Source organism: Narcine bancroftii, chromosome 3, assembly GCF_036971445.1.
Source record: "Narcine bancroftii isolate sNarBan1 chromosome 3, sNarBan1.hap1, whole genome shotgun sequence".
Classification (NCBI taxonomy): domain Eukaryota; kingdom Metazoa; phylum Chordata; class Chondrichthyes; order Torpediniformes; family Narcinidae; genus Narcine; species Narcine bancroftii.
The window spans coordinates 36,533,949-36,560,701 of NC_091471.1; the positions used below are offsets into that span (position 1 = coordinate 36,533,949).

At 42.0% G+C, this 26,753-nt stretch overlaps 1 protein-coding gene across 12 annotated transcripts in view; it reads right to left on the reverse strand.

Moving 5' to 3' along the window:
• Positions 1-548: 548 nt before the first annotated feature.
• hdhd2 (haloacid dehalogenase-like hydrolase domain containing 2) overlaps positions 549-26,753 on the reverse strand; it is a 59,919-nt gene continuing 33,714 nt past the window's right edge. For 5 of the 12 annotated variants that reach the window (XM_069923818.1, XM_069923819.1, XM_069923816.1 and 2 more), the window contains 6 exons: positions 25,728-25,851; positions 22,112-22,320; positions 13,982-14,066; positions 10,318-10,534; positions 2,698-2,761; positions 550-1,521 (listed from right to left, as the gene is read on the reverse strand). In XM_069923818.1, coding sequence (XP_069779919.1) covers positions 1,403-1,521; positions 2,698-2,761; positions 10,318-10,534; positions 13,982-14,066; positions 22,112-22,320; positions 25,728-25,828 — 795 coding nt within the window. In that variant the 5' untranslated portion in view covers positions 25,829-25,851 and the 3' untranslated portion in view covers positions 550-1,402. The other 7 variants (XM_069923822.1, XM_069923814.1, XM_069923817.1 and 4 more) reach the window with 4 other exon arrangements.

Consider the following 26,753-nt stretch of genomic DNA (forward strand, 5'->3'; position numbering starts at 1 on the left):
TGCTTAGTGTGCAGGAATAATTCAGGATGGCCTTGAACATCTTGAGTAATTGGCACTAAAGATTTCATGCAGATCCACAGGAAATACAGATTTTAATCACAGATGGAGCAGGAGATGGCTGAGATGCATGCAAGTGAATAGCTTCTCCTTTCTCTGAGCCCATATTGTTACACCTCTTCCAGAACCTGAAGATCCCACATTAGACTCAATCATGTCAGAACACAAAGAACTGGAGTTGAAGCAGAACATCCTCAATCCTGAGGGATTTCAAGAACAGAGAAAGACCACCACAACTTGCCCAACTCTGATGTAACAGTCATGTTTATGACCCAGCAGAATTTCTTGACCACGATCCCATTTTCTAATGTCAGAACCGTGCTTAAGCACCATAGTTTATTTCACATGTTGTCAGTAAATGTTAATCTGTCGAACTGGAATAAAAGGGGGAAAAAGGAATTCGTTATGAGGCTGGCCAGGGTGAAGTAATTGGGAATTGTTAACTGTGAATCATACCCATTTTTAAATAAGATTGCATAATGCATGCAATGTTTAATTTGTAAATACCTCGAGCAAAAATACAGAATCAAGATGATACACTGCATTGAATAGTAAATCAAGACACAGGTATGGTAACAAGAAAGTATTTAAATTGAAAATAATGTATAATTCTGTCCAAAAATGTCAATTTACATTAAAGAAAATTATTTTTACTTGTTTCTCCAGTAAGTTGTTATTTTTTTGCTCAAAATTACAGCAGTTACTATTTCTGGTCACCAGTTTTAATTTAAGGCAAAATAATTTGATGTAAAGCTTTTCAGTTTTGGAGGTAGGCTATGATTTAAAAAAAACAAAATCAAGATATATTCCTCCTGATCTGTGGATGAGGTAGGCTGAGAATGGTTAGGTATGAATTGCTGCAATAATGCATGCTAGAGTAGACTATATAATTAATGAGGAAGGGGGGGAAGGTGTGGGCATACTAGGGCTGTCAACAAAAGCTAGTGTGGAATCATTTTCTATTTGATAGTATAATCAAGAGCTGCAGTTAGTTATAAGAACACCAGAGTATTTTGGGTAACATCCAAGTCCTAAATTGTCAATTATGGACCAAGTACTGAAAATGGGATTATTGATCTGAGCTTGATCATCAGTATAGACATAATGTGATACAACTCCATTACAGGTACACATTCCAACATTTTTTTTTGCAAAATTACATCTTCCCAATAATTACTACTTGATATTTTTGAGGATGTGGATACATGGCTGTCTGGATTCCTGCCTCAACAAGCCTATTTTGTTTTAAATAACGCTGATAATTTCAACCTGATGCTATTTGACAACAGCCTATAAAAGGATGAAAAAGCCAATTCATTCACCCTCCAGTTGGCTCTGGTGATCTCTAGTTTAATGGATTTTGCAGCATATTGCGCAGGATGTAGTCAACAGCTTGTGGGAAACCATCACAGGTCAGATATGGAGCAGGTATTATTTTGCTTTCATCTCCAAGTCGATATTTGCCTGAAAAAGATTCAAACTGTGTTAGGAGATGTATCAAATACTATTCTTGCAATGTAGGACAGCTCACCTGGTAATAAGGCTTCATTAATTAGCTGCAGAATTTTAAAGTGTTCATTTTATTTAAGATAAAAACATGGTTTTCTTTCTTCTGCAAACAAACAAACTGAGGCTCAGAGTGCAGAGCACAACTGAAACAAAAGATTGTGAGTTCAGCTAATGCCAAGGTTGAGTTTATAAAATTTGCAGGTGGGAGAATGAAAGAATAGACAAACTTTACAATGCTAAGACCCAGAGAGATTAAACGGAAGAATAAGTGTGATGAGAATGAGGTAACAAATGTTCATTCACATGGTCTATATATAATTTTAATTGTATAACCTCTTGACACACTAACACATTTTTACAGCTAATTAATCTGAATTGTTGTACAGGTACTATTATAACACGAGAAGGCAGTAACCAATTTGCAGAAAGACCTCACGTACAACATGGCAATGAGCAGATCAGATGTATTTCAGGTAATAGTTGAGGGATACACCAAGAAATCTCTGATCTTTGAAATATGAAGAAGGATTTGTTACTTCAACCAGAGAGGATGGAGAGAGCCTTGTTTAATTTCTCTTCGAAAAGATGGCCCTCCCAAAAGTGCAGCTCTCCCTTATTACTGCACAAAAAGGCAGCTTAGTTTTCTGTCCTGGAGGTGAGCTTCAAATCCTAGCATTCTGAATAAAAGATGAATGACTCATTTGATACAAATCTTCAGACATTCTCTTGTTCTGAATATAATTTTTCAGGAAGCAGAGTAAAATAAATGCAACATGGTATATTTATGAATTAAGACAGTGTTCTCGACCTTTTTTCATTCACATACTACCTTAAGTGATCCCTTATCACAGAGCACCTATGGTATAGGATGTCATGGATAAGTTTAGAGGAATAATGTGAAAATGCATGCAAATGGGACCAATTTGGTCAACATGGGCTAAATGAGCAGAACTCCATGACTTTAAAATCTGTCTTTATGTACCAAACCATGGGCAAACACATAGAAGTCACCAACAGAATGGCGTGGTTCTTTGGTCATCTTTACTCCCAGAAAATTCTGTACTGTTGTTGGGAGGGTGGGGGAATAAAAGCAAAACATTCAGATGTGTAGATAGTTAGAAACAGACTTACCGGTCTTTACCAAAATTCCCAACATTCCAGCACTTTGTGCTCCACCAACATCATCCCTAACGTCCTGCAGACAGAATTTTTTTAAATTAAATTTAATTATTTTGGAGTAACATCTCCAAGCTCAATCAGACTACCTTTCATGGGGTGTGGACACTTGTCCATCTTCACCTGTTAACTGACTGGGGTAGGGGAATGAAGATGAACGCCCAAAAATCCACAACCTCTAACACATGCCACCTGCTGCATTCCCCTCTGCTCCGTGCCACCCACTCACCTCCCAGAAAGAATAATCTTGATAAAGTTTCTTCTTTTCTGTATAAAATACATGGGTGATGTGAAAGAAAAGAAATTCAAACTGAAAATACAAAGCAAAGATTAAAAAGACCGAGAGGAGATACGTGGAAAGTTTTGGAAACTCGATAATGGGAGCAAAATAATAAAGACTGGGAACATATGGAGAAGTTTAAAAACAAAATCTGTCGAGCAAGAAGCACTTTGCCTGGCTGTTACACAAGCACAGTGGCAATCGAGAGCTTCAGGAAGAATCAGTTAATTTTTGAGGAGGCAAGTACAAAAGGACCAGTGATGAACCAACAGCAAATTTAAACACAATTTTTCATCCATTCTTAAATATCAGCATTTTGCAAAAGGATGTGAGGGTTGAAAATTTAACACTTTTGATTAAAAAGAGCAAGAGCCAATTGAACATCATTGTCTTAATAGCTTGTTTGGCCTCAACATATCCAGTATCAGATCTCCAATTTATGATTAGTCATAATTATGTTATAAATACAGCAGAAGTAGATTAAAATCTGAAATTTTAAAGCTATATCTACAAAAGATTTGAGATTTTTGAGAAGGCAAAATTTTAAAAAATGACGGTTGTAGTAAACATAATCACAAATGAAATAGTGTCCCAATATTAGAACCCTATTTGAGAAAAATATTGTGAATTTTTTTCTGCACCTCCTTTTCTTAGAGGGTAGTAGATCTGAAGGGCATAAGAGTGCCCACAATTTTAGTACTCTAAAATTGCTGCCAAAAATGGCTTTGCTGCGGGAAAGTGAAAAAACGATGGAAAATTATTTAATTTTCAGAGTTTAGTCCTAGAATACCTTCCCTGGGTATAATTCTGTTTCACCACATATTCATTGCAACTTGAATGGTATTTCTGAAGATGACATAAAAATGTCAAGCTAGAAATTCTGTGGTAGCATAAAATGACTCAAGCCCAATTGAAACTGTCCTTTGAGGGTTAAATGAACATTGTAGATTAGAAGTGATTTAGCTTGTATAATTTTAGGAGATTCAGTCATTGTAAATATATCTTTCATCTGTCAACTGCTCTACAAAATCATTATGTCCTAGCAACATAGTGCATTTTCCAAAAGGTGAGAAGACCATATCAGATTTAAAGGAACTAAAATACAATTTTAAAAGCTTTATATTTACAGTGTACAAGGAAACAAATATCATGGAATGACGCAGGCGTTTAGAGAACAGAGAACAAGTCAAGTCACCTTGCTTGCATGGTAAAGACAAGGAAGCATTTCTCCAGGACCACGAGCATATTTACAATAAATATAAATTAGAATAGAAGTTACATATATGAAATATTCAAATCTTAAGATGTATACAGTAAAAGGTCATGGTATAATATCCACATATGTTCTGGGAATTCAGGAGTCTGATGGCTTGGATTCAATCTGGACGCAAGGGGCCAAGTGTTACGGTACCTCCTACCAGATGGCAAAAGGGAGAACAATTTATGTGAGGGGAGTGTGGAGTGCTTCACAATATTTACTGCCTTTTGTCTGCATAGAGTGTTGTAGATGTCCTTCATGGTAGGAAGAAAGCCCCTAGTGATCTTTTCTGCTGTCTTCATTATCCTTTGCAGGGTCTTGTGGTCTGAGAAGGTACAGCTTCTAAACCAGGTGGTGATGCAGTTGCACAGGATGCTCTCTCTACATCCTCTATAGAATGTAGTGAGGTTGGAAGGTGGGAGATGAATTTTCTTTGACCTTTTCAGGAAGTAGAGGCATTGCTGGGCTTTCTTGGCTATGGAGCTGGTGTTAAGGGAACAGGTGAGATTCTCTGCCAAGTCCACTCCAAGGAACTTGATACTCTTGATGACCTCAATGGCCGAGCCATCAATGGTCAGCAGAGCATCCCCCCCCCCACCCACCCCCCCCCGGCCCTCCTGAAGTTGACAACCATCTCTTTTGTTTTATTAATGTTCAGATACAGGTTGTTGGCTCTGCACCAGTCTGTTAGCAACTGCACCTCATCTCTGTAGGCTGACTCCTCGTTCTTAGTAATAAGGCCCACCACGGATGTGTCATCAGCAAACTTGATGTGGTTCGAGCTGCGTATCAGCAGAGTGAACAGCAGTGGACTAAGCATGCAGCCCTTCATGGCCTTGGAAGTGTTACCAATCCAGACTGCTTGAGGCCTCCCTGACAGGAAGTCAAGAATCCAATTACAGATGGAGGTGTTTAGACCCAGCAGGCTCAACATCCTTATCAGGCACTGAGGTGTGATCGTGTTGATTGTCGAATTGAAATCGATAAACAGCAGTTGAACATGAGAGTCCTTATTTTCCAGGTGGATGAGGGTTAGATGAAGGGTGGTGGCAATGGCATCATCCGTAGAGTGGTAGGATCTATATGCGAACTGCAGGGGGTCCAGTGATGGGGGCAGCAGGAGCTTGATGTACCCGAGGACGAGCCTCTCAAAACCAATCACAAAGATGGACGTGAGTGCAACAGGGCAGTAGTCATTTGAGGCAGGTCACTGATGACTACTTCAGCATGGGGACAATAGTGGCAGTTTTGAAGCACGTTATGACCATGACAATTATTAGGGAGATGTTAACAATGTCGCTGAGAACATCTGCAAGCTGAGCCCCACATCCCCTGAGCACTCTGCAGGAAATGTTATCCGGTCCAGCAGCTTTCCGTGGTTGACCTTGCCTAACTTTCTCTTCGCATTGGACACGTAGGACAAGTGTCTCTGTTGTCGGGGTGATCACGGGTCCAATACTTTATGGGAAGGCAAAGGTCAGCTGCTTGTGATCAGTGAAGATCTTGAATTGTCGACTCTCCAAAAAGTAACGGAAATGCCTTACTGCCAGGTACAGCACCAACAGCTCTCTGTCAAAAGCGCGCTGTATTTGAGCTCGGGTTGGGGGGGGGGGGGGGGGCGGAGGTGCCTGCTGAAGGCCAGGGGTTGCCACTGGCCTTCAATGAGCTGTTCCAGTACACCTCCTACTGCTGTGCTGGAGACGTTGACTGTAGGACGGTAGGTGCCTCCGGTCTGGGGTGGAGCAGGAGGGTGGCATTGACCAGCATGTCTTTGGAGTTCTGGAAGCCCTCGAAGACTCATCATCCCAGGTAATATCCTTTGACTTGCCCACCATCAGCACCATGCAGGCCGCTGCCGGTATGAACCTGTGGTAAAAGTTTATCATACCGCCAAATTCTTGTAGCCCTTTTACTGTACGTGGCTTGGCGAAGTGCCGTACCACCTCAACCATTTTGGGGAGGGGTGTTTCACTGTGCTTGTTTATTCTATGTCCCAGGAAGTCAATAGTGCCCAGGCCGAATTGACACTTCCCGAGGTTAATTGTCAGCCAGAACTCAGTCAACCAAGTGTAGTTCTCAGGTGGGCGGCGTGGTCTTTGCGGCTGGTGATGAGGATATTGTCCATTTAGATTAATACAAATGGGAGGTCTGGCCCACTGTGTTGATCAGCCACTAGAAAGTTTGTGCTGCATTTTTCAGACTGAAGGATATGCAGAGAAATTCAAACAAGCCAAAGGGGATTATGATCACAGTCTTGGAGACGTCCTAGGGGTGAACTGAGATTTGGTGGTACCCCAGGTTTAGGTCCACTTTGGAAAACACCCATGCTCCATGCAGGTTGGCGGTGAAGCCTTAGATGTGGGGCATGGGATATCTGTCAGATGTGGTGGTCTCATTGAGGCGGTGGTAGTCACCACATGGTCTTATCCCTTCTGTTTTTGGCCCCATGTGGAGGGGGGGAGCTCCGGGGACTGATGGAGCACTGCACAATCCCTATCTCCTCCATTTTCTTAAACTCAGCCAAGCAGTTTTTGGGAGGGAGTTGGCATGCCCTGACATGGAGCGAGAGTCCTTTGACAGAATGCCTTACCCCATGCTTTGGATCTGCTACGAAGAACTGTTGTGCCACTATGGAGGGGAATTCCACCAGGATGTTGGCGAATTTGTTCTCAAAAAGCATTAAGGAGGGGGGTGGGTAGCTTGGCTTGCCCAGAGGTAGAGTCTGAAAGGTTCTGGAGTGCAGCAAATGACATTCCTTGAGGTTGACAAGCAGGCAGTGGGTATGAAGGAAGTAAGCCCCCCCAGGAGCGGATGCACCACTGCCGCAAGGATAAAGGTCCATGTAAACCAGCTGATGCCGAACCAAAGGGAGGGAATGGTGTGGGTACCAAAAGTACAGATGGAGGAGCTGTTGGCTGCCATCATGCTGACCCTGCTTGCCATTGCAGGTGCCGAGGCCTGCAGTGGGTAGGATGCTTATTCTCGGCACCAGTGTCAATCAGGAAACACCTGCTCGACAAGGAGTCCAAATGTGGAGGAGGCTATCACATGGGCCAAGCGCTGCAGTTATCAATGACTGTTGGCCAGGGCATTTCCTGGAAACCTGAAGGGTGGGTGACATCAACGGGCCTCTGCTCCCCATCGCAAATGATAGTAACAGAATTGTCCTGGGGCATTAACTTGCCTCTTCACTGGTCTTGGTCTTGCAGCTGGCTGCTCGTGGGGCTTGCTGATGTGGTCTACAATGGCACTGGTATCCTCCTTCACTCTCCAGAGCATGTCCGGCCAGGCCACAACTCTCTGAGGGTTGCTGAAGTCCTCGTCCGTGAGCAAGAACCAGATATCCTCAAGCAGTACCTTAAAGACCAGGCAAGGCTTGTGGCCCTTGATCAAAGTGAGCATCTCACTCATTAGGGTGGATGGGGCCCTGTCTCCCAATCCTTCCATATGCAATCGGGCGGCGTGCTCACGCCGGGAAAGCCCAGAAGTGTGGGCTAACAGCTCTTTGAGGGCTGTGCATTTGCCTTGCTCCGAAGGCTGCTGTAGGAAGTCTACGACCCTTGCCGCTGTGTCTTGATTGAGAGTGCTCACGACTGAGAAGTAGCGTGTGTCATCGTCAGTGATATGTTGAAGCTGGAACTGAGCCTCTGCCTGCTTGAACCACAAGGGTGGATGTGACACCCAAAACATTGGAAGCCTGAATGAGAAAGCATGGATGATCACTGGCTCTGCTTAGCCTGTCATCTTCAGGGTCAGCAATGTAGCTAATGCGGGCATGGAGAACACACACACACACACACACACACACACACACACACACACACACACACACACACACACACACACACACACACACACACACACACACACACACACATTTGGCCAGTGTTCTAGCCACAGTTCCAGACTCCTTGCCATGTGGGATGTCACCTGGGATGACAGCCGGTGTCACCCCCAGGTCCATGCGGTCACTGCATTCATTGGCCATTTTATGGGCTGGTCCACATCTCTGTGTTGGGGCCATTAGAAATATTCAATAAAAGTTGCTTTAATGTTTCTCCAACTTCCTACGTGATAGATCAAATCTGAAATTCTTTGTCTTCAGGAAGCAAACCTTTTGGGGGGCGAAAAAATTGTTGTCCTGTGTTAATGTATCAAAGGTAGGCGAATATCTAGAAATATGGCAATTCATTCTGAAGAAAAGGCAGGTTGAAATAGGATGCAACAACAGCTTGAAAGGCAACACTGGTGATGGCAGCTGGTGTGGACATAGGAAAGCAGGGTGCAGAGATACATGCTGCTCTGCAGGGACCAACTGCTGGTGGCTTCATTCAGGCTTTAAATGGCCTGTTAAAGGATCCAATGGTGTTTTTAATTAAAATCCTGCAACCTCCGAATCTGTGCCCAAATGGTGGCACCTATGGTCAACAGTGGCCATGAGGGGTTGCAGACTCCAGGGGAGCAGCTGACAGGTGCAGGAAATCAGAAGTGTTCCCCATTGAGAAAGAGAAAAGGTAGTAAACAAAGCAAATGCTATGTTGACATTCATTTCAAGAGGAATAGTGTATAAGAGTAAAGAGGTGTTGATGAGGCTCCATGGGCTACTGGTGAGACCTCATTTGGAGTACTGTGTGAAGTTTTGGGCCTCGACCTTAGAAAGGATGTAATGTTGTTGGAAAGAGTGCAGAGGAGATTTGCTAGGATGATTCCTAGAATACAAGGGCTAATGTATGAGGAATGTTTGGCAGCTCTTGGATTGTATTCATTGGAGTATAGAAGAATGAGAGGGGATCTCATTGAAACATTTTGAAAGGTTTTGACAGAGTGGATGTAGATGATTCCCTTGTTGGGTGAATCAAAGACAAGAGGGCACGGTCTTAAAACTAGAAGTTATCCATTTAAAAAAGATGAAAAAAAAACTTCTTTAGTCAGAGGGTCGTGGATTTGTGGAACTCATTGCTGCATACAGCAGTGGAGGCCCGATTACTGGGAGAGTTTAAGCAGGAGATTGATATCTAATTGGTCAGGGCATCAGGATATATGGGGAAAAGGCTGGCAATTGGAACGAGGCACGAGTATAGTTCTGCTTAGGGTGGAGTCACAGAACAGATTCAATGGGCCAAGTGGCCAACTTCTGTTCCTTAGCTTGAGAGAAGCAGAAGAGACAAACCAACAGGACAGTGACCGCGGCATCGGATTCAGCATTCGCGAGGGTTCTGAGGACAAATAGGGTTAATGAAAGGCCTCGGGTGCTGAAAGCTTCCTGATCATGTCGGAGCTATGGAACCAGAGCTTGAGTAGCCGTTGGAATGAACAGGTGTCTGTGAGAGCAGTGCAGGTGAATCCATGGGTGCTCAGTGACTGAAGGGACTCTCTTGCTTCTCTTTCTCTCATACTGTAAGGGATGCTGGACAATACTAATGGTGACTCTTTGTCTCCCTCATGGCAGGCAGAACCCAATTTCATGTAATATTCCAAGTTCTGTGCTATTACACGGCAATGAACGAATCTCGAATCTTAAAATTATACCAAATTTTGATACCGTCACAGTGAGGGACATTGTGAAGATGAGCAAAAAGGGGTAGATTTAAGCAGCTGTCTGGATTCAGAGGCTTGAAATTTCAAAAGGTTTAAGAGGCTCGGGGAAAAATGAGCTGAGGGTAAAATTGGGAGAGTAATAGAGGTCAGAATTAGAGGAGAGAAAAGTCATAGAGGGTGAAAGAGCTGCTGGTGGATTCTGAAATGGTTAAGGGATGAATTAAATGAGGGAACCAGAAATAATGGTTTTAAAACCATGAGTTTTTTCAGAGGGAAAGCCGATATAGACCAGAAAAGCACAAACAAGTTGGTGGAAGAAACTTGACTTTAGTTAAGGCAACAGAATTTTCTTAGATGTTCTTAGCTAATGTAGTGCAACAGATGGGAGCTTGGCCAGGAAGGCACCGTCATCTTTAACTCGTCAAAAGGCTTGAATGGGTTAGGGTTTCAGTAGCAGATAGGCTGAGGCAGTGGTGGAATTGGACAAAATGAAACATACATCACCAATCATAACTGCCTCCTCTGGTTGACATCCAATACTTCGGAGAGCTTCACAGAAAAATGGTGTCTCTGGTTTTCCTACTACGGTGGCCTTGACATCTGCTGCATATTCCAGTCCAGTGATAAAAGGTCCTGGTCCAAGAGATAATCCATCCATCTTCTTGTAGTATCTTGCTTTGTGTATGGCAATTAGAGGAGCACCATTCAAAATTAACCTACAGAAAAGTATGAGCAGGAGGCAGAACTATGTGATTAAACAATGAAGTCTTTTTTTTCTCCACAATTTTCTTTGTCCTCTTTTTCTTTGCTGCACATATAGTTCAATGGTTTGGTGCCTTGCTAGGATGTCCTTTCCTTTCTCTGAACTCAGAATGCATAAACACACTATCTAGCAGAATCCACAACCTGTTCTAACATTGATGGTTAGCACCACACTATTACAATGCTAGGTTCCCAGGTTTGAATCTGGCGCTTTCTGTAAGGAGTTGGTACATTCTCCCGGCAGCCTTCATGGGTTTCATCTGGGTGCTCCAGTTTCCTGCCATGTTCCAAAAATGTACAGAGTTTGTAGGTTAATTGGTATATTTGGGTGGCACGGGCTCATGACCTGTAATCATGCTGTATCTCTAAATTTTAAACTGGTTTCAGCAGTATGAAATTCAAACATCTTTTCTCTTCCCTGATTTATGATGATCAAATAAATCACTGACAAAAATTAACAAATTAAAGTAGATTTTAACCAGTCTAGGACAGGGAATAATACCTCAATGACCATCAAGTGTTTTACCACTTTCTGTGGGGTGGAAAAATTGCAATAATTATCTTGCTGTCACAGATACATTGACCAGATATAGTATCTAATACGATTGGTGGGACGAGCCCTTCCAGATAGTTCATGCCTGGCTTTACCAAGCACTAATTTACTCACTTGCACCCTCAACTTCTGATTATGTGCTGGCATACAACATGCAATGCTGATCAAAGAAGATTAGGTAATGATACGGTTAAAGGAGAAGGTTAAAGATTTACCATCTTTGGAGTTGAGAAGACTAATTTTCAACAATTGGATCTCTGAGGTTGAAACCGGAACACTCTATTTCACAACATTCAACAGGCATTCCTGCTTACAAAATGCATGTTGAAGTGTAATAAATATGTGAGGAGATGTAATTTTCTCAAACTTTAGAACAGATTATCCTTGATAATCAACCATCACGAGTGCAGAGAAGGTTCGCTAGATTGATTCATTTGTCTTGAGGTAAGAACAAGTAGATTAGTACAGAACTCTTTAGTAGAATCAAATGAGAGGTAATCTTTGTGAAGGAGCCGATGCTGAGAAGGGCTTCTGAAAGGCCTTGAACACTGACAACTTCCTCATTACTTCAGTGGTGTGGAACCAGGGGCGAATTGGATGTATCAAGCTCAGGTTCACCGCTGGATCAACCAGGAGCTCATACAGCTATTGGGGCACATGGCAGCAGCATCAGAAGAGAGGGAGGATCCAAAGACTCTCAATATCTCTGAAGGGATTTGCTTTTGCTTCTCTTTCTTGTCTTGATTGTGGCACTGGATAAGTGCTGTCTCTTTGTGTGCCTTGACAGGGCAAACAAAGGGAAGAAAAATGTATGTGTAATGTGTGTACATGACTCTAAATAAAATCTTGAATTGTAAGAGAGGGGTCGACAGTTAAGTGATGTGAGCATGTTTCCCAAGAGAAAGAATCTATAGTTGAAAGCTGGTTCCATTACAGAAGGTCACACATTTACGACTGAGGGGAGGAGAAAATTATACCCTCAGTAAGGTTGTAAATTTTTGTATGCTCTACATTCAGAGAATCAGGCATTAAACACAAGTCAGAAGAACATTTTGGACCATAAGAGAATTAAGAATAGTGGGAATTTAAAAAAAAAAAGATGAACTTGAAATAAAACAACATGGGAAACACTCAGCATCCAAAAGAGTTAACATTTCAGGGACCCTTTTATCAGAATGTAATGATGTAGGTTCTTTGACTTAGAATTATAGAACATGACAGCACAGAAACCATATACGGAGCGGAAACAGGCCATGTTGGCCTTTCGAGTCCGCACCGGTTCACTGATTTAGTGCGCCCTCTTCAGGCATTGGTCCCGGTTTGTATGACAGGTGCTTCATCTTATCTAGTCTGTGCCAAACTATTATTTCAGCCCTTCCTATCAACTTGCAACTGCATCATAGTCCTACACACCCTTCCCATCCATGTGCCTATCAATCTTAAATGGCAAAATCAAAACTGCATCCATCATCTCCACTGGCAGCTTATTCCTACACTCTCTACCACCTTCCAAATAAAGTTTCCCCTAATGTTCACCTTAAACATTACACCTTTCACCCTTTACCCATGTCCTCTTGTCCTTGCCTCACCTAACCTCAGTGGGAAAAGCCTTCATGCATCAACCTTATCTATACCCTCATAATTTTGTATACTTCTATAAAATATCCTTTCATTCTTTGAAGCTCCAGGGAAAATAAGTCCTAACTTATTCAACCTTTCCCTATAACTCAGCTCTTCAAGTTCTGGCAATATTCTTGTAAATTTTCTCTGTACTCTTTCAATCTTAGTGATATCTTTCCTGTAAATTGTACACAATACTCCAAATTCGGCCTCACCAATGTCTTGTACTTCACCATAACATCCCTACTCCTATACTCAATACTTTGATTTATGAAGGCCAAGATGTCAAAAGCTCTCTGAAAGATTGAAATTTTAATTTTGTTTCCCTTCTATTAATGTTGTCTGACCTGTGGAGTGTTTACAGCATTTAAGAATCATGGATTTCAGGCAAATAAGTTGAGATGAAGACAAGGAATCAGATCAGCTTACTGAATGGCAGATCAGACACAAGGGATTCTTGTAGCTTACTCTTGCTCCCAATTAAATGCTGTAAAATCAACAATTGGTTTATAACTTAATGCATTTCTTCCATTTTTCTAACCTTTGGATTGTGCAGCATTTATAAGAGATTGAGAAAATGTAGTCATGAGAGAAAAAGATTGCCTTCCTCAAGATTTAATGAAAAAAATTGAAAATACAAGAGTCATATAAAGGCCCTCCAAAGTCAATGCCGAACACCAAGTACTGTGTTTACATTAACCCATTTCATCCTCCACCATTCCCATCGACTCCTCACCCAAATTCAACCACTGTAAATGCAAGGCAGAGTTTAATGAACATATCTTTGTATGTGGGAGGAAAGCGAAGCACCTGGAAGAAACCTAAATGGTCAGAGGGGGAATGTACAAACTCCATACAGTATATTCTCAAAGACTGAGTAAAGCTGGACTTCCAAAGATCTTATCGAATCGCAACAGAATGAGTTTGAGTTGTTACAACCCAGTTCCCACTAGGATTTGTCCTCAATGTAAAAAAGCTGCACTAAATTGATGCCACGTTGATAAATGGTTACAGATCTAGAAGCAATAGTATCTAGATGTCTGACTTGAAAGTTTCAAAATACAGTTAAACTATTAACTTTAGATTCCATGCAACCATTTGTCAAATATCTGGCGAAGCATCTGGATCACATTCCTCATCTCACCATTCCTAAATTAAATTATTACAAAAACTGCTGGATTACTATTTATTCCCAGACTATTTTCTTTCATTTTTGCCAAAGCTTTACCTGAATGCCTTGTTCATTGTGTCATAGTTAAAGTGTTGAGGTGCTAATCCAACAACCACAGCATTAGGATCACTTGTGATTACTCCTGAAAAAGAAATCAATTCTAATTAATTATTCTATATTGTCCTTTTTTATTTTCTAACCCGAATTCAAAAACAGGTATCCCATAGTAAGCATTGTTTCTGCCTGCTCTTGCATCATTCATCCCTGTTCATTGTATGCTCTCCAATTTTTTAACAGCTTCTAATTCTATACCCCCTACCATCTCATCTTTATCAGTCCCTTGGCATCTCCATTCCCAATTAAGAAGGCCTGAGTATGTCCTGTTTCTTCAATGAATGCTGATCCCCCCCTTTGTCAATCTGGTAAAACTTATTTTACCTTGGACAACCTTTTTTTAATATTTTGCTCATTTTCTACAAATGCTGCAGCTCCTCCAATCTCAATATGGCACTTGATGCTTTAAATATGGCCTCCCCTTTATCAACAAGACCAAGTGACCTCTTTACCAGGAACGTGCAGTCTGTCTGCAGTGGTCACCTGGAGCTCCCAGTTTTTAAACCGTTTCAATTCCCCTCTCCAATCCTGCACCAACCTTTCTCCTTCAGAGTTAGCATGAGGTGAAACACAGATAAGAACACTTTATACACACCTTTCTTTTCAAACCCACACCTCCTTACCCTTGTTACTCAGTTTCTTTCTCATCCATCATCTACTCCATCTGTTGGTCACCCACTCCTTCCACTGGTTCATCTATCCCTTCCCCCACTGTTCCAACTGACCATTACCCTTTTTTATTATCATGTTCCATCTTGCAACCCTTTGCTGTCTCCACTTATCACTTCCCTGTCTCTGTGGCTATCTCCACTCGTCTGTTATCCCAACTGACTCTACCTCCCAATCAACTCCTTCCACATATTACTCTCTCCTCCCTCTCACCTCTTTATATTGGCCATCTGCCTCCCACTCCTTACTCAAAATGGAGTTTTGATTTAAAACGTCGACTGCCTTCCCTCCAAAATACTGCATGACCTGCTGAGTTTCCCCAGCAGTTAATACTTTTGTTCCAGATATTAGTACCTGCAATCTCTTGAGCCATCAACTCTAATTAAACTTTTAACATCTATAGACAGGAACAAAGGGTGCTGATGCCTACATGGTTATTTAAACCACTAAAGTAACAAAGCTTTAATTCATTTGGATATATAAAAGGTTCTAAACCTGTTCCCAACATCTTCTACATATTTGGTTTAAGTATCTACTGTACTGCAAGTCCATCTGATATGATGCTATGTAAGTGCACAAGTTTTTTTGAGCTGATTACCAGGGACATATAACCAAATTGGTTTCCTGTTGACTCTTATCTATGAAGTATCTATTCTTAAGTGAGTAGCAACCCCTGCCAGAACATTGTACTGCAAGAAAATACAATCTCAAAAGAATCATAGCAGTATCAAAATTTGAAATCTGTATTTGAATGTTATCTTTAGTTTTGAACTCTCTAGTGAGTAAATTGGAATTTAAGTGAAAACAAAAATGTTGGAAATACTTGATAGGTGAGGCAACATACGTGGAGAGAGAAAGACATTTCACTATTCCAATCAAATGGGATTTTCGCAAAATGTCATTTGGTCAGCATAAATGTTGAGTTGAAGGGCCTGTGGTCTCTGTATGGCACTATGAATTGATGAAAAGTTGTTGACCTGAACATTAACTGTTTCCCTCCTCACAGATACGGATTATTCCCAGCATCTGTAATTTTTGTTTTCCACATATTTTGTTGCACTGTGACAAATACAACAGTGAACTAGCTTTTACTGGCTTCAAGGATCATGGATAATGATGAGTTTATTGTCAAAAACATTGCACAATGTATTAATGCACCAAAATTCTTCCCTACTGTAGCTGAATTAAAAAAAAAATCAATAGTAAACATAACTAAATTAAAATGAAACAATAAATACAACAGATAATAAATATTCACTTATCCAGGTGTATAAAAAAAGTGACTTTGCAATAGTGCAACCAGTCTTTTTGCTATGTTGGCATGAGATTGGGTTGGATCAACCTCATTTCTATGGGACGTGTTATCTGCTGACACAAATCCAGCATTTAAAAACTGGAAACGTCTTCTTTTCATCCTTGGAATCATCTGTAGTAAAACTCAAACAATAAAAATAATATGAACCAGGGCATTTAGAAACTACGTTTTTGTGTCCATTCTGTGTTTGTCACGAATGAGGCCTAGTTCTTAAGGAGAGGATCTATGAATATTTGGAGAAGTACAATCTACTTATGGATAGTAGGCATGGCTTTGTGAAGGGAAGGTCGTGACTCACAAGCCTATGACTTTTTTGAGGAGGTAACAAAATAAATTGACGAGGGTAAGGTGGTAGATGTGGTCTACATGGATTTTAGTAAGACATTTGACAAGGTTCCCCATGAGAGACTTGTTCAGAAAGTTATGAGGCATGGGATCCATGGAACCTTGGCTGTGTGGATAAAAAAAAATTGGATTGCAGGTAGAAAGTGGAAAGTAGTAGTGGACAGAAAGTATTTTGCCTGGAGGTCAGTTTCCATAGGGATCTATTTTGGAACCCCTGCTCTTTGTGATTTGCCTCAATCATCTTGTGAAATGACCAAGATGAAGAGGTGGAAGGATGGGTCAGTAAGTTTGTGGATGATACGAAGGTGGGAGAAGTTGTGGATGGAGCTGAAGTTGTTGAAGGTTACAAGAGAATATAGACAGAATGCAGAGCTGGATGGAAAAGTGGCAGATGGAGTTCAATCCGGATAAGTGTGAGGTGATGCATTTTGGAAAGACAAACCAGAAGGCCGTCTACAGGGTTAATGGTTGTGGATGAACAAAGGGACCTTGGGGTCCAAATCCATACATCCTTCAAGGTCACCACTGGGCTTCATTAATAGGGCGAATGAGTGCAGCAATAGAGAGGCAATGTTGCAGCTCTATAAAACTCTGGTTAGACCATTTGTATTGTGTTCAGTTCAGGTCACCTCATTACAGAAAGGATGTGGGAGCTATGGAGAGGGTACAGAGGAGATCTACCAGGATGTTACCTAGATTGGAAAATAAGTCTTGTAAGCAAGGTTAGCAGAGCTGGGACTTTATTATTGGGAGCATAGAAGGAGAGGAGACTTAATAGAGGTCTTCTTGGAGATTATGAGAGGCATTGATAGGGTGGACAGCCAGCACGTTTCCCAGGGCAGGATCAGCAAACACCAGAGGAAATTGTGTGTCAGCTCCTTGATTTCCTCCACGGAGTAGGAAGATTATGTGCCCTCACAAAATGGTAGAGTCTTGTGACCCCGGGGTGGCAGAGGCTATCATGGAGGCGATTTACTTGTACCTTGTTCCCCCGGACAGCGCATCGAGTGGCTCGTTGAGCTTACCGGCCAGTACAAGATTCCATAATTATAGGTGGACAGCTCAATTCTCCACTGCATGATCTTGTCATTCTTAATTTTGACCCACTGTTTGTTATTAAACATAAAGGTGAAAGTTTTCTGGTCCGTCAGCAGGGTGAATGGCCTGCTGGCCAAATAGTGCCTCCAGTGGTGCACCGCCTCCACTATAGACTGTGTCTCCTTCTCCACAGCAGAGAGCCTGCTTTCGGGGCCCTGCAGGTTGCATGAGAAAATGCCACTGGCCTGCCTGTCTGGTTCAGCGTGGCAGCCAGGGCGAAGTCAGAAGCATCACTCTCCACTTGGAACGGGATCGACTCGTTGATGGCATGCATTCCTGCCTTGACGATCTTGTCTCTGATGCTCTCAAGCCTTACAGGCCTCCACCAATGGGGAAAAGGTCATGGTTTTCATCAGGGTTTGGGCCTCATTGGCATAGTTGGGAGCCCATTGTGTGTAATACGAAAATAGCCCCAGGTGCCTTTTTTAAATCTTGGGGTTCTGTGGTAGAGGTAATTCCAGGAGGGGGTACATGCACTCAGGGTCAGGGGGCAATCGCATCATGCTCCACCACGTACCCTAGAATCACCAGCCGCTCCGTGCTGAACATGCACTTCTTCTGGTTTTATGTAGGATTGAGGGCTTTTGCAGTGGCCAGGAACTTCTGTAGGTTGTCGTTGGGTTCTTTCTGGTCATGGCCGCACATGGTGACATTATCTTTTCTTTTCCAATCTTTTTATTATTATTATAATTTATAAACACACAGTTCAAAGAGATATGAAAAATACATAGTAAATAACGAATTAATACAGATATTAAACAATAATATTGCAGAATAAAAATATATCATAAAAAAAAATTTTAGATCAGTTTAGAGTATGAACTATCTCTAAAAAAAAATGATATAATTAATAAAAATATATTAAAAAAAAAGAGAAAAAAAAAACCCCAAAAAGGAAGAAAAAACAAATCTGGATTAAAAACTTTAAAAAAAACCTACCGATATAGCTAAATCACGCCGATCACTCCGATCTCATCTAACAGCCCAATTATCATACATAATCATAAAAAGAAAACAGAGCCAGATCAACTCACCACAAATGAAAATATTGAATAAATGGTCGCCAGGTTAACTCAAACTTAGAAGGGGATTCATAGACAGAGTTTCTAATTTTCTCTAAATTTAAACATAGTATCGTTTGGGTAAACCATTGGAAAACAGTGGGAGGATTAACCTCTTTCCAATTCAATAGTATAGATCTTCTAGCCATTAGTGTAAGAAAAGCAATTTCTTTGTTGAATGTTGATTCTAAGTCTTCTCTAAAATTCTAGCGACAAGGCTAGAGAAGATATTACCATATATTATCTCTGAAGACCAGACTGGATTCATTAAAAATCGTTATTCCTCCTTTAATATTAGAAGATTGATGGTGACATTATCTAAGTATGGGTAAGTGGCTTTTAACCCACTGTCGTCCACTATGCGGTCCATTCCCTTTGGAACACCGACACCCAATTGGTGAGGCCAAAAGGGACCTATAAGAATTGGTACAGTCGACCGTTATCCTCAAATGCAGTGTAGAGCTGGTCCTTTGGGTGGATAGGGATCTGATGGTACTCTAAATTGAGATCTATGGTTGAGAAGACCCTTTATTTTGCAATCTCATTCACCATGTCGTCAATTCGGGGCAGAGGGTAGGCGTCCAATAGGGTAAACCAGTTGATAGTTTGACTGTAGTCAATCACCATCCAGTTCTTTCCTGCCCCCTTTACCACCAGGACGTGCCCTGCATCAACTATTACTGGGCTCTATTATGTCCTCCCTCAGCAACTGTTCCACCTCAGACTTAATGAATCCCCTCTCCTCTAGGCTGTACCGTCTACTCTTGGTGGCCACGGGCCTACAGCCTGGGGTGAGGTTTTGGAACAGCGGGGGTGGAGGGACCTACAGGGTGGCCAGGCCACAGGTAGGTACCGCTGCCCAGCCTCCAGGTGCGTGATTGGGTCTCTCCAAAAGGGGACGGGGGGGCGGGACCTCCTGGAACTGGTCGTTCCTGACTGTGAGTGGGAGATGGGGGCTGTCAATATACATCAGTACCCCTTTTAACTAGCACTGGAAATCCAGTCCCAAAATGACAGAGGCGTGAGATGGGGCAACACCAGCATCCTGAAATTTTTGTATTTCGTCCCCACAGTTAGGTTCACAGAGAACTTTCCACGGATTTCTATCGAGAGGGAACTTGGAGGCTAGTGCTATCTGACACTTCGTAGGGTACACGGTCAGGGAGTAGCGTTCAGCGGTGCTCGGGTATATGAAGCTTGGTGTTCCCTGTGTCGAATAGGTAACCCGTGGTGTGATCGTTTACCTCTATGTCTATCATCGAACGTCCCAGCAGGTGTGATTGACTCTGGTCCAAGATGATTGAGGCAAATGTCTGTTCTCTATCTGTCCCACTGCTGCTGTATCGTTGAGTCGGCGGCTGCCAAGATGACCACCCAGGAGATCACAAAGATTGACGCCCCATGGATCGCATGTGGTGGAGCTTGGAAATGAAACAGGCAGTGACGTCCCTCCTTGTCATGTCGTGGACCTGGAAGTTTGGTTCTACACAACCAGAAGTGACGACTGGAGCTGCTCGATCCAAGATGGCGATGTGGGTCACAGGCCGCACATGGAGCTGCTCACGTGGGGGTTTAGATCAGCACACCCTTGCATAGTGCCCTTTTCACTGGTAGTTCGAGCAGGTCGCGCTATGTGCAGGACAGTATTTTCACAGATGCTTGCTCTGCACACAGTAGTTGCACCTCGTGTGCTCGGCAGTTGTGGCGACAGACAGGGGCAGGGGCTCCGAATTCCAAGATGGCACCACCCGTTCTGGATATCTGGGGTTGCATGGCCCACGATGTTGGGCTCTGCATTCTTTTGGGCCATGTCCATGGCCCAGGCCATCTGCACCACATCCTGTAGGGACCAATCGCTCTTCTCCAGGAGTCACTCGTGAATGTGTTGGGAGCAGAATCCAGCGACCAGCCCGTCGTGGACGAGCTCCTCTTGGTTCTCCGCAGCCGTCATGTCCCGGCACCTGCAGTCTTGTCCCAGCTCCCACAAGGCCTGCACAAACTCGTCTACTGACTCACCCAAGCTTTGGCGTCGGGAACCAAGCTGGAAGTGAGCGTACATGGCGTTCCTCAGCGCCCCGGATTGCTGCTGGAGCAGGGCCATCGCCTCTTCATACCCTGTACAATCGCAGATCAATTGGTACACGTGATGGCCTTCTGCTGTGAATAGTAGGTCATACTCATTGCAGTCTGCTGTGATTTCGTGGTGCCTCATGTAGGCCTTCAAGTCGAATTTCACGGAGGCCTCTGGGTCTTTTGGGTCAATCTCCAGCTTCTCAAATCGAATCCTCTTGACAATGGCGCTTAAAATTTAGATCAATAAATTGTAGCGCGATCAATGACCACTCACAGACACGAAGTAAGGGCCAAAGGCTTTATTGATCTAAAGATCCAAGCATACCTCAGCATGTTGCTGGCTCAAGTCCAAGGGTAGGTATGAGGGAGGAGACTAGGGCTCTCGGCCTTTATTAAGGGTCTTGGGGGAGGGGCTACTGGTTCAGCAGGTGGGCCAGTCTGCCCAGCTCAGTGGGGAACATGCCCACAATACCATGTTCTACAACAGATACATACTATCAGTGCTGGCATCCAATCAATATAACTTTTATCATTTCCAAAGTGACCAGCTGTTCTGTCTCTGGAAGTTTTGTTTGTGCAAGAAAGGATGCTCTGCATACTGGAGAAGCTATTTTTCACTGTTTCAAACAGCACGGTGCAAACTTTTAACCCAAACAAGTGGTTAGTGCTTAAAATTAACATCAATCACAAGATTGACAATACAATGTATTTTGTAATGCAGAGACAAGCCAGCTTGGATTACTGTATATTTTGGCATATAAGTCTACCAGCGTACAAGACGATCCCCATTTTTCAGCCTAATTTTTATGGAATATCTGGCGTACAAGCCAAGCCCCATTTTTCGGACTGTCCAAACCTCCCACGAACAACCCAAAATGTTTTAAAACACCCCCAATCGCAAGTAACAAAGCTGTAAATTAAGTAAGTTTAAAAAAAAAACAACCTCTGACTACCAGACAGCATTGGAGACAGCCCATGGAGCTGGAGCAACAACATCGTGCTCCAGGTGGGAGCAGAAACCTCAGCCTACCAGGCAGCAGCAGCGACGGCCCACGGAGCTGGTGTGCGGACATCGGGCACCCGGCAGGAGCAGGAATCTCGGCCTACCAGGCAGGAGCGGCGACAGTGACCTCAGGGTCCCAGGTAGGAGCAGTTATGGCAGTGCTCAGTGCTATGGAGGTGTCGGGGAGTGGCGACGCCAGCAGTGGGGAGGTGCTTCCAGCATTGACATATACACCAAATCAATGTCAATCTGGTATATCCGGCTCATAAATCGCCCCCACCTTTTTGAGAATTTTTTCAAGGTTTCATGATTCAACTTGTATGCCAGAATATACAGTATATGTTCAAATTCTGGAGTGAAGTTTAAATTCTCAAAATCTGATTTAATATTGACATGTGCTAGCAACTTCAGAATTGCTGATTATGTTGTAATTCAAGTTCAAAAATTAAAAGGACCTTAGAGGTAAATGTTGTTAGGCTCATGGCACCACCGTCCAAAAATCAACTTACCTTCAAAATCTTCAAGTGCACTGTCATCTACCAACAGTAAAGGTCTGACCCGTTTCTGCTCAACAAGGTTCCTGGCTGCAGTCAAGGACGTGAAGATTTCATCTTCATGGATGTCAAAGTTGAGTTTCTGCAGTCGTTCAAACAGAGTTCGTTTACACTCCTTTGTGGTATTGGTCACAAACTTCACAGCCACAGGAGAATTGCGCAACCTAAACATATAAACATTTACAAAATGCATCTGAGCTCATTTTTCCACTAACTTCATTGAAATGCTTCTATATTAAAACAAAGAATTGGTGTATGTGTGTGTGTTTGTGTACATGTTTAAACATACACATACATGCATTATATACAGAATAATAGTTGTTTCAGCCTCAGATATAAACTAAAATTAGCACCAAAATCCAAATTGGAAGAAAAGCCTAATATTTCCTTTTTAATTAATTTTTAAAAAATTTAGACATACAGCTCGGTAACAGGCCATTTCGGCCTTTAAGGCCCCAATATGTTTCAAATGGTGGGAGGAAACCAGAGCCCCTAAGGAAAACTCACAGGATTCACGGATTCCAACCCTGATAGCTGGCATTGTGCTAACTGCTATGCCAAATGTGCTCTCTATATATATTTTTTAGAAACATAATCTTTAAGATTTAAATAAAAGTACAAATTAAAAAAAATATTAATTTAGTACAGAATAAGGTCTTATAAAAAAAAAGAGAGCCCCAACACCACAGTGTGGTTTATACATAATAGTCGTTAAAGTGCATAGTTTTTAGTTGGGTCTGTATGAGAACCCAACATTATCTTTTAGTTCAACAGAGCGACATTAATGAAGTTCAGGTAGGTGGGTGGTGTTTCTTTACTGACACTTCTATAGAGTATGGATCATTAGTGAGCGAGACAATTCAGTCAACATACCAGAACTCAACAGGTTTGTTAACGACACAATTATCAAAGTAATGAGATGGAATGCAGAAGGGAGATTGAAAGTCCAGTGGCATGGTTCCAAGATAACAACCTCTCTCTCAATGTCAATAAGATGAAGGAGATGATTATTGACTTCAGGAGATGGGGCAGAGACAATATCCCTGTCCACATCAATGGTGCTGAAGTGAAAAGATTCTTTGTAGTATACATAACCATATTGATGCAACAATCAAGAAAACGTATCAAGCCTCTACTTAGAAGACTAAGGAAGTTCAGCAAGTCCCCATGTCCCTCAACAACTATCACAGAGGCACTATCGAAAGCTAGATTGATCACACTGTGGCATGGAACTGCTCTGCTCAAGATAGACAGAAACTGCAAAAGATAATGAATGCAGTTCAGAATATCCATAGCCTCCATTGATATATCCCACTGCCTAGAAAAGGCAGCCTACATACAGAAGGCCCCATCTCACCTCAAGCACACTTTCTTCTCCCTCTTCCCATGGGAGAAAAGGCTCAAAGGTGTGAAATCCCACATCAACAACTTAATAAACACAACAATAATCTTATGCTGCCCTAACTTTGTACTAATTAATCTTTTGTTTCATTGTAACTCTACACCCTAATTGTTCTCTTCTATTTATATAGATGTATGAATATTAGAGTTAACATGTTAAACTGCTCACGGATGAAACCTCCTCACCTTACAAGGTATAATGTGACAAATAAACTTAAACTGACCTTTTTAAAGGGCTTAACTTGCTGAATGCAGAGACGTTTGTCCTGACTGAGTAGTCTTAGATTGGGCAGTTTGAGAATAAGGAGTAGGCCATTTAAAATTGAATGGAAAAAAAGCCTCTTTACTCTGAAGGTGGTGAACCTGTGGAATTCTCTACTCTAAATGTTTGTGGACATACAATCATCGAGTTCATTCAAAATATAGACAGATCAAGAAGAGAAAATAGTACTGATTCATTTTAGCATTTACCTCATTGATAGCTAGACTTTAAATTTTGTTGAAATGGAAAGACAGCACCCCACCTACTCATACTCAATGGTTACAGGAGGTCATGGCCTTCCTAAGTTTAGATGAAATTAAATACAACGTTAAATATCTAAAAATGAATTTTTACAAGCTCGTTCATGCAATATTACCAAAATTTAACAAATTAGGGTGTTTGGATGATCCTGAACAGCACTCTCTGGCTTCTGAATGTCGTCTTTCATTTTAGATATACAAGCAAACCTTGTTTGTGGGGGGGTGGGGGTGGAGTTGATTAAGGGGGAGGAGGTCCTTTTTTTTTCTTTTGAGATACTTTGTAAAAGGGGCTTGATCGAGAGGAGAACACACTATTTTCATATGTATTATTTTTGAGTATTACTGGAGAAATATAATTGTCTTTTTTTAATCTTTCAATTTGTGTATTGGATCAATAGATGTGTATTTGTTTATTTAACGCATTTAAGATAATTTAAAACAGATAAATTTCTGGATTTTATGGTAATCAACGAAAATGAAGCAAATCCAAACACAATCAGCAGGTGGAGCAGGCCTCAGTGGGAGAAAAAGAATGGTCAGCATTTGGAACTGAAACTCCTCATCAGGAACAGTTCTGATGAAGACTTTTGGCTCAGAACATTGACCATTCTTTTCCTCCCTCTGCTATCAGTCCTTAGAGCAGTGGTTCTCAACCTTTTTCTTTCCACTCACCTACCACCTTAAGCAATCCCTTATGAATCACAGAACACTTATGGCATAGGGAATATTTAAAGTGGTATGTGAGTGGAAATTTAGGGAAATTCTAGATAGGTTGTTTGAGTAAGCTATTAGGTCGAAGAGTCACTGTGGGCCAAAGGGCTTGTACTATGCTATAGATTTCTATATTCTATATTCAAATTGACTTTATAGTGATCAATAAATTTTAAAAAAAGGTGGAACTGCCAGAGCTGCTGCAATGGCCCATGGAAAGCAGAGACACAGTGCTCCCATGGGGTCCAGCTGCCGTCAGCTCCATTCAGGCTTTAAACATCCCGATGGTGATTTTATTTAAAACTTCTGCGACAATGGGGGCCTGTGCCTATGATCTGAAGCAGCCACAAGGGGTTTCAGACTCTGGGGAATCCGAGGAGTCATGCATGGAACCAGAAAATGGGGAGAACACCCCTCGTTTGAGAAGGAAAAGTAGAGGAGTCAACCCACAGGATGGTGACCACAACAGCAGACCAGTGACAGTTTCTGCAGTTGTTGGTGACTTGAGATGAGGAACCTACGCAGGCTGCAGGCAATTGTGGTCAAGGGATTCACAGCAGGCAGCGGACTGCTGGAGTCGGGTTTAAGACTGGCTGAAGGGGTACCAGGTATTGGAAGCAGGATGCACGGGGGGTGCCGAGTGCGCTTAAGATTTCCTGATCATATCGGAGGTTTGAACCTGGAGCTCAGGTTGTAGATGGTTTGGACTGAAGTTTGTGTTGGCTGTGGAAGCAGTGGAGGCAAATCCACAGACACTCATTGACTCTAGGGAAACTCTCTTTTGCTTTTCTTTCTCTGACTGTAAGAAGCTCTCCAGGCAATTTCTGATGATGGTGAATCTGTCTGCCTTACTGCAGACTAAAGCAAATTCTGTGTAATATTGCACTTTTTTATTCATGACAATAAAGGAATCTTTAATCTTGATGGATTATCTTACCTCTGAAGTGCCTCTTGGGCACCAAATACAGCTGTATCATCAATGTGCAATGTTCCACTGAGGTCTATTAGAACTGCCTTTAATATTCGTCGAGTTGCCATTCTCTACTGACAGGAACAACCTGCTGGGATGAAGACAAGTAAAAATAGAATTAATGTGACATGGACGATGGTACAGGATGACTGATCATCTATGGTGGAGATGCAGCTGTAATGACAGAACTACAAATCTTTATTTGTCCTTGAGCTATTGATGCAGCTGATGAGATGGCTTAATGTCCTGAGTTGTCTTGAAAAAGGTTATGGAGGGCCTTCCTCTTCAATCATTACTTTATGCTCCTAGAAAGGGAGTGTCTGGATTTTGACCCCAAATGAGATACAACAAAGGACTGAATTGATTTTTAACAGATAACAGAGAACAATACCAGTAACATCAGATATATATTTAGTCTTTTGATATAGTGTTCCCTAAGTGCAAGAATGAGTTCAAAAATCAGGACATTATTCTACTTTTACATTTTCTGTCAACGTTTTGAAAAATTGCTTGCTCTTGTTTTATTTACTGTATTAACATCTTACTGCCAAGAGGATTGAGGCAGTTGAATAAGTAAATTAAAATATAGTGCTTGTACATTGCAATTTAGTAGCGCAACACCTGTGGGATCAGTAATGACCATTTTTCACTTCTTTCATGAGTGCCCCAAGCAACTTGGTCTAGAATCTAAATTAAGAACTAGATATGGAAGGACAATGTTCTCCTGACCTGTTTTTGGAGGAAATGTAGGGAACATATTCAATGTGCAACAATGTAGGACTAGTACAATTAAATGATATTCAATAAAGATTATTTTCTCATATTTCCAAATGGTACATTCTACCCATTCTGGCTCGTACAGCACACCCATCAGTTACATTTTCCCACTTACCCTCTTTGAAACCAAATCTCTCTCACACATCCATCAAAATCCCCATCAATCTATACTATAATTTACAATACACAATTAACATTTTAAATAGGTGTTCAGAA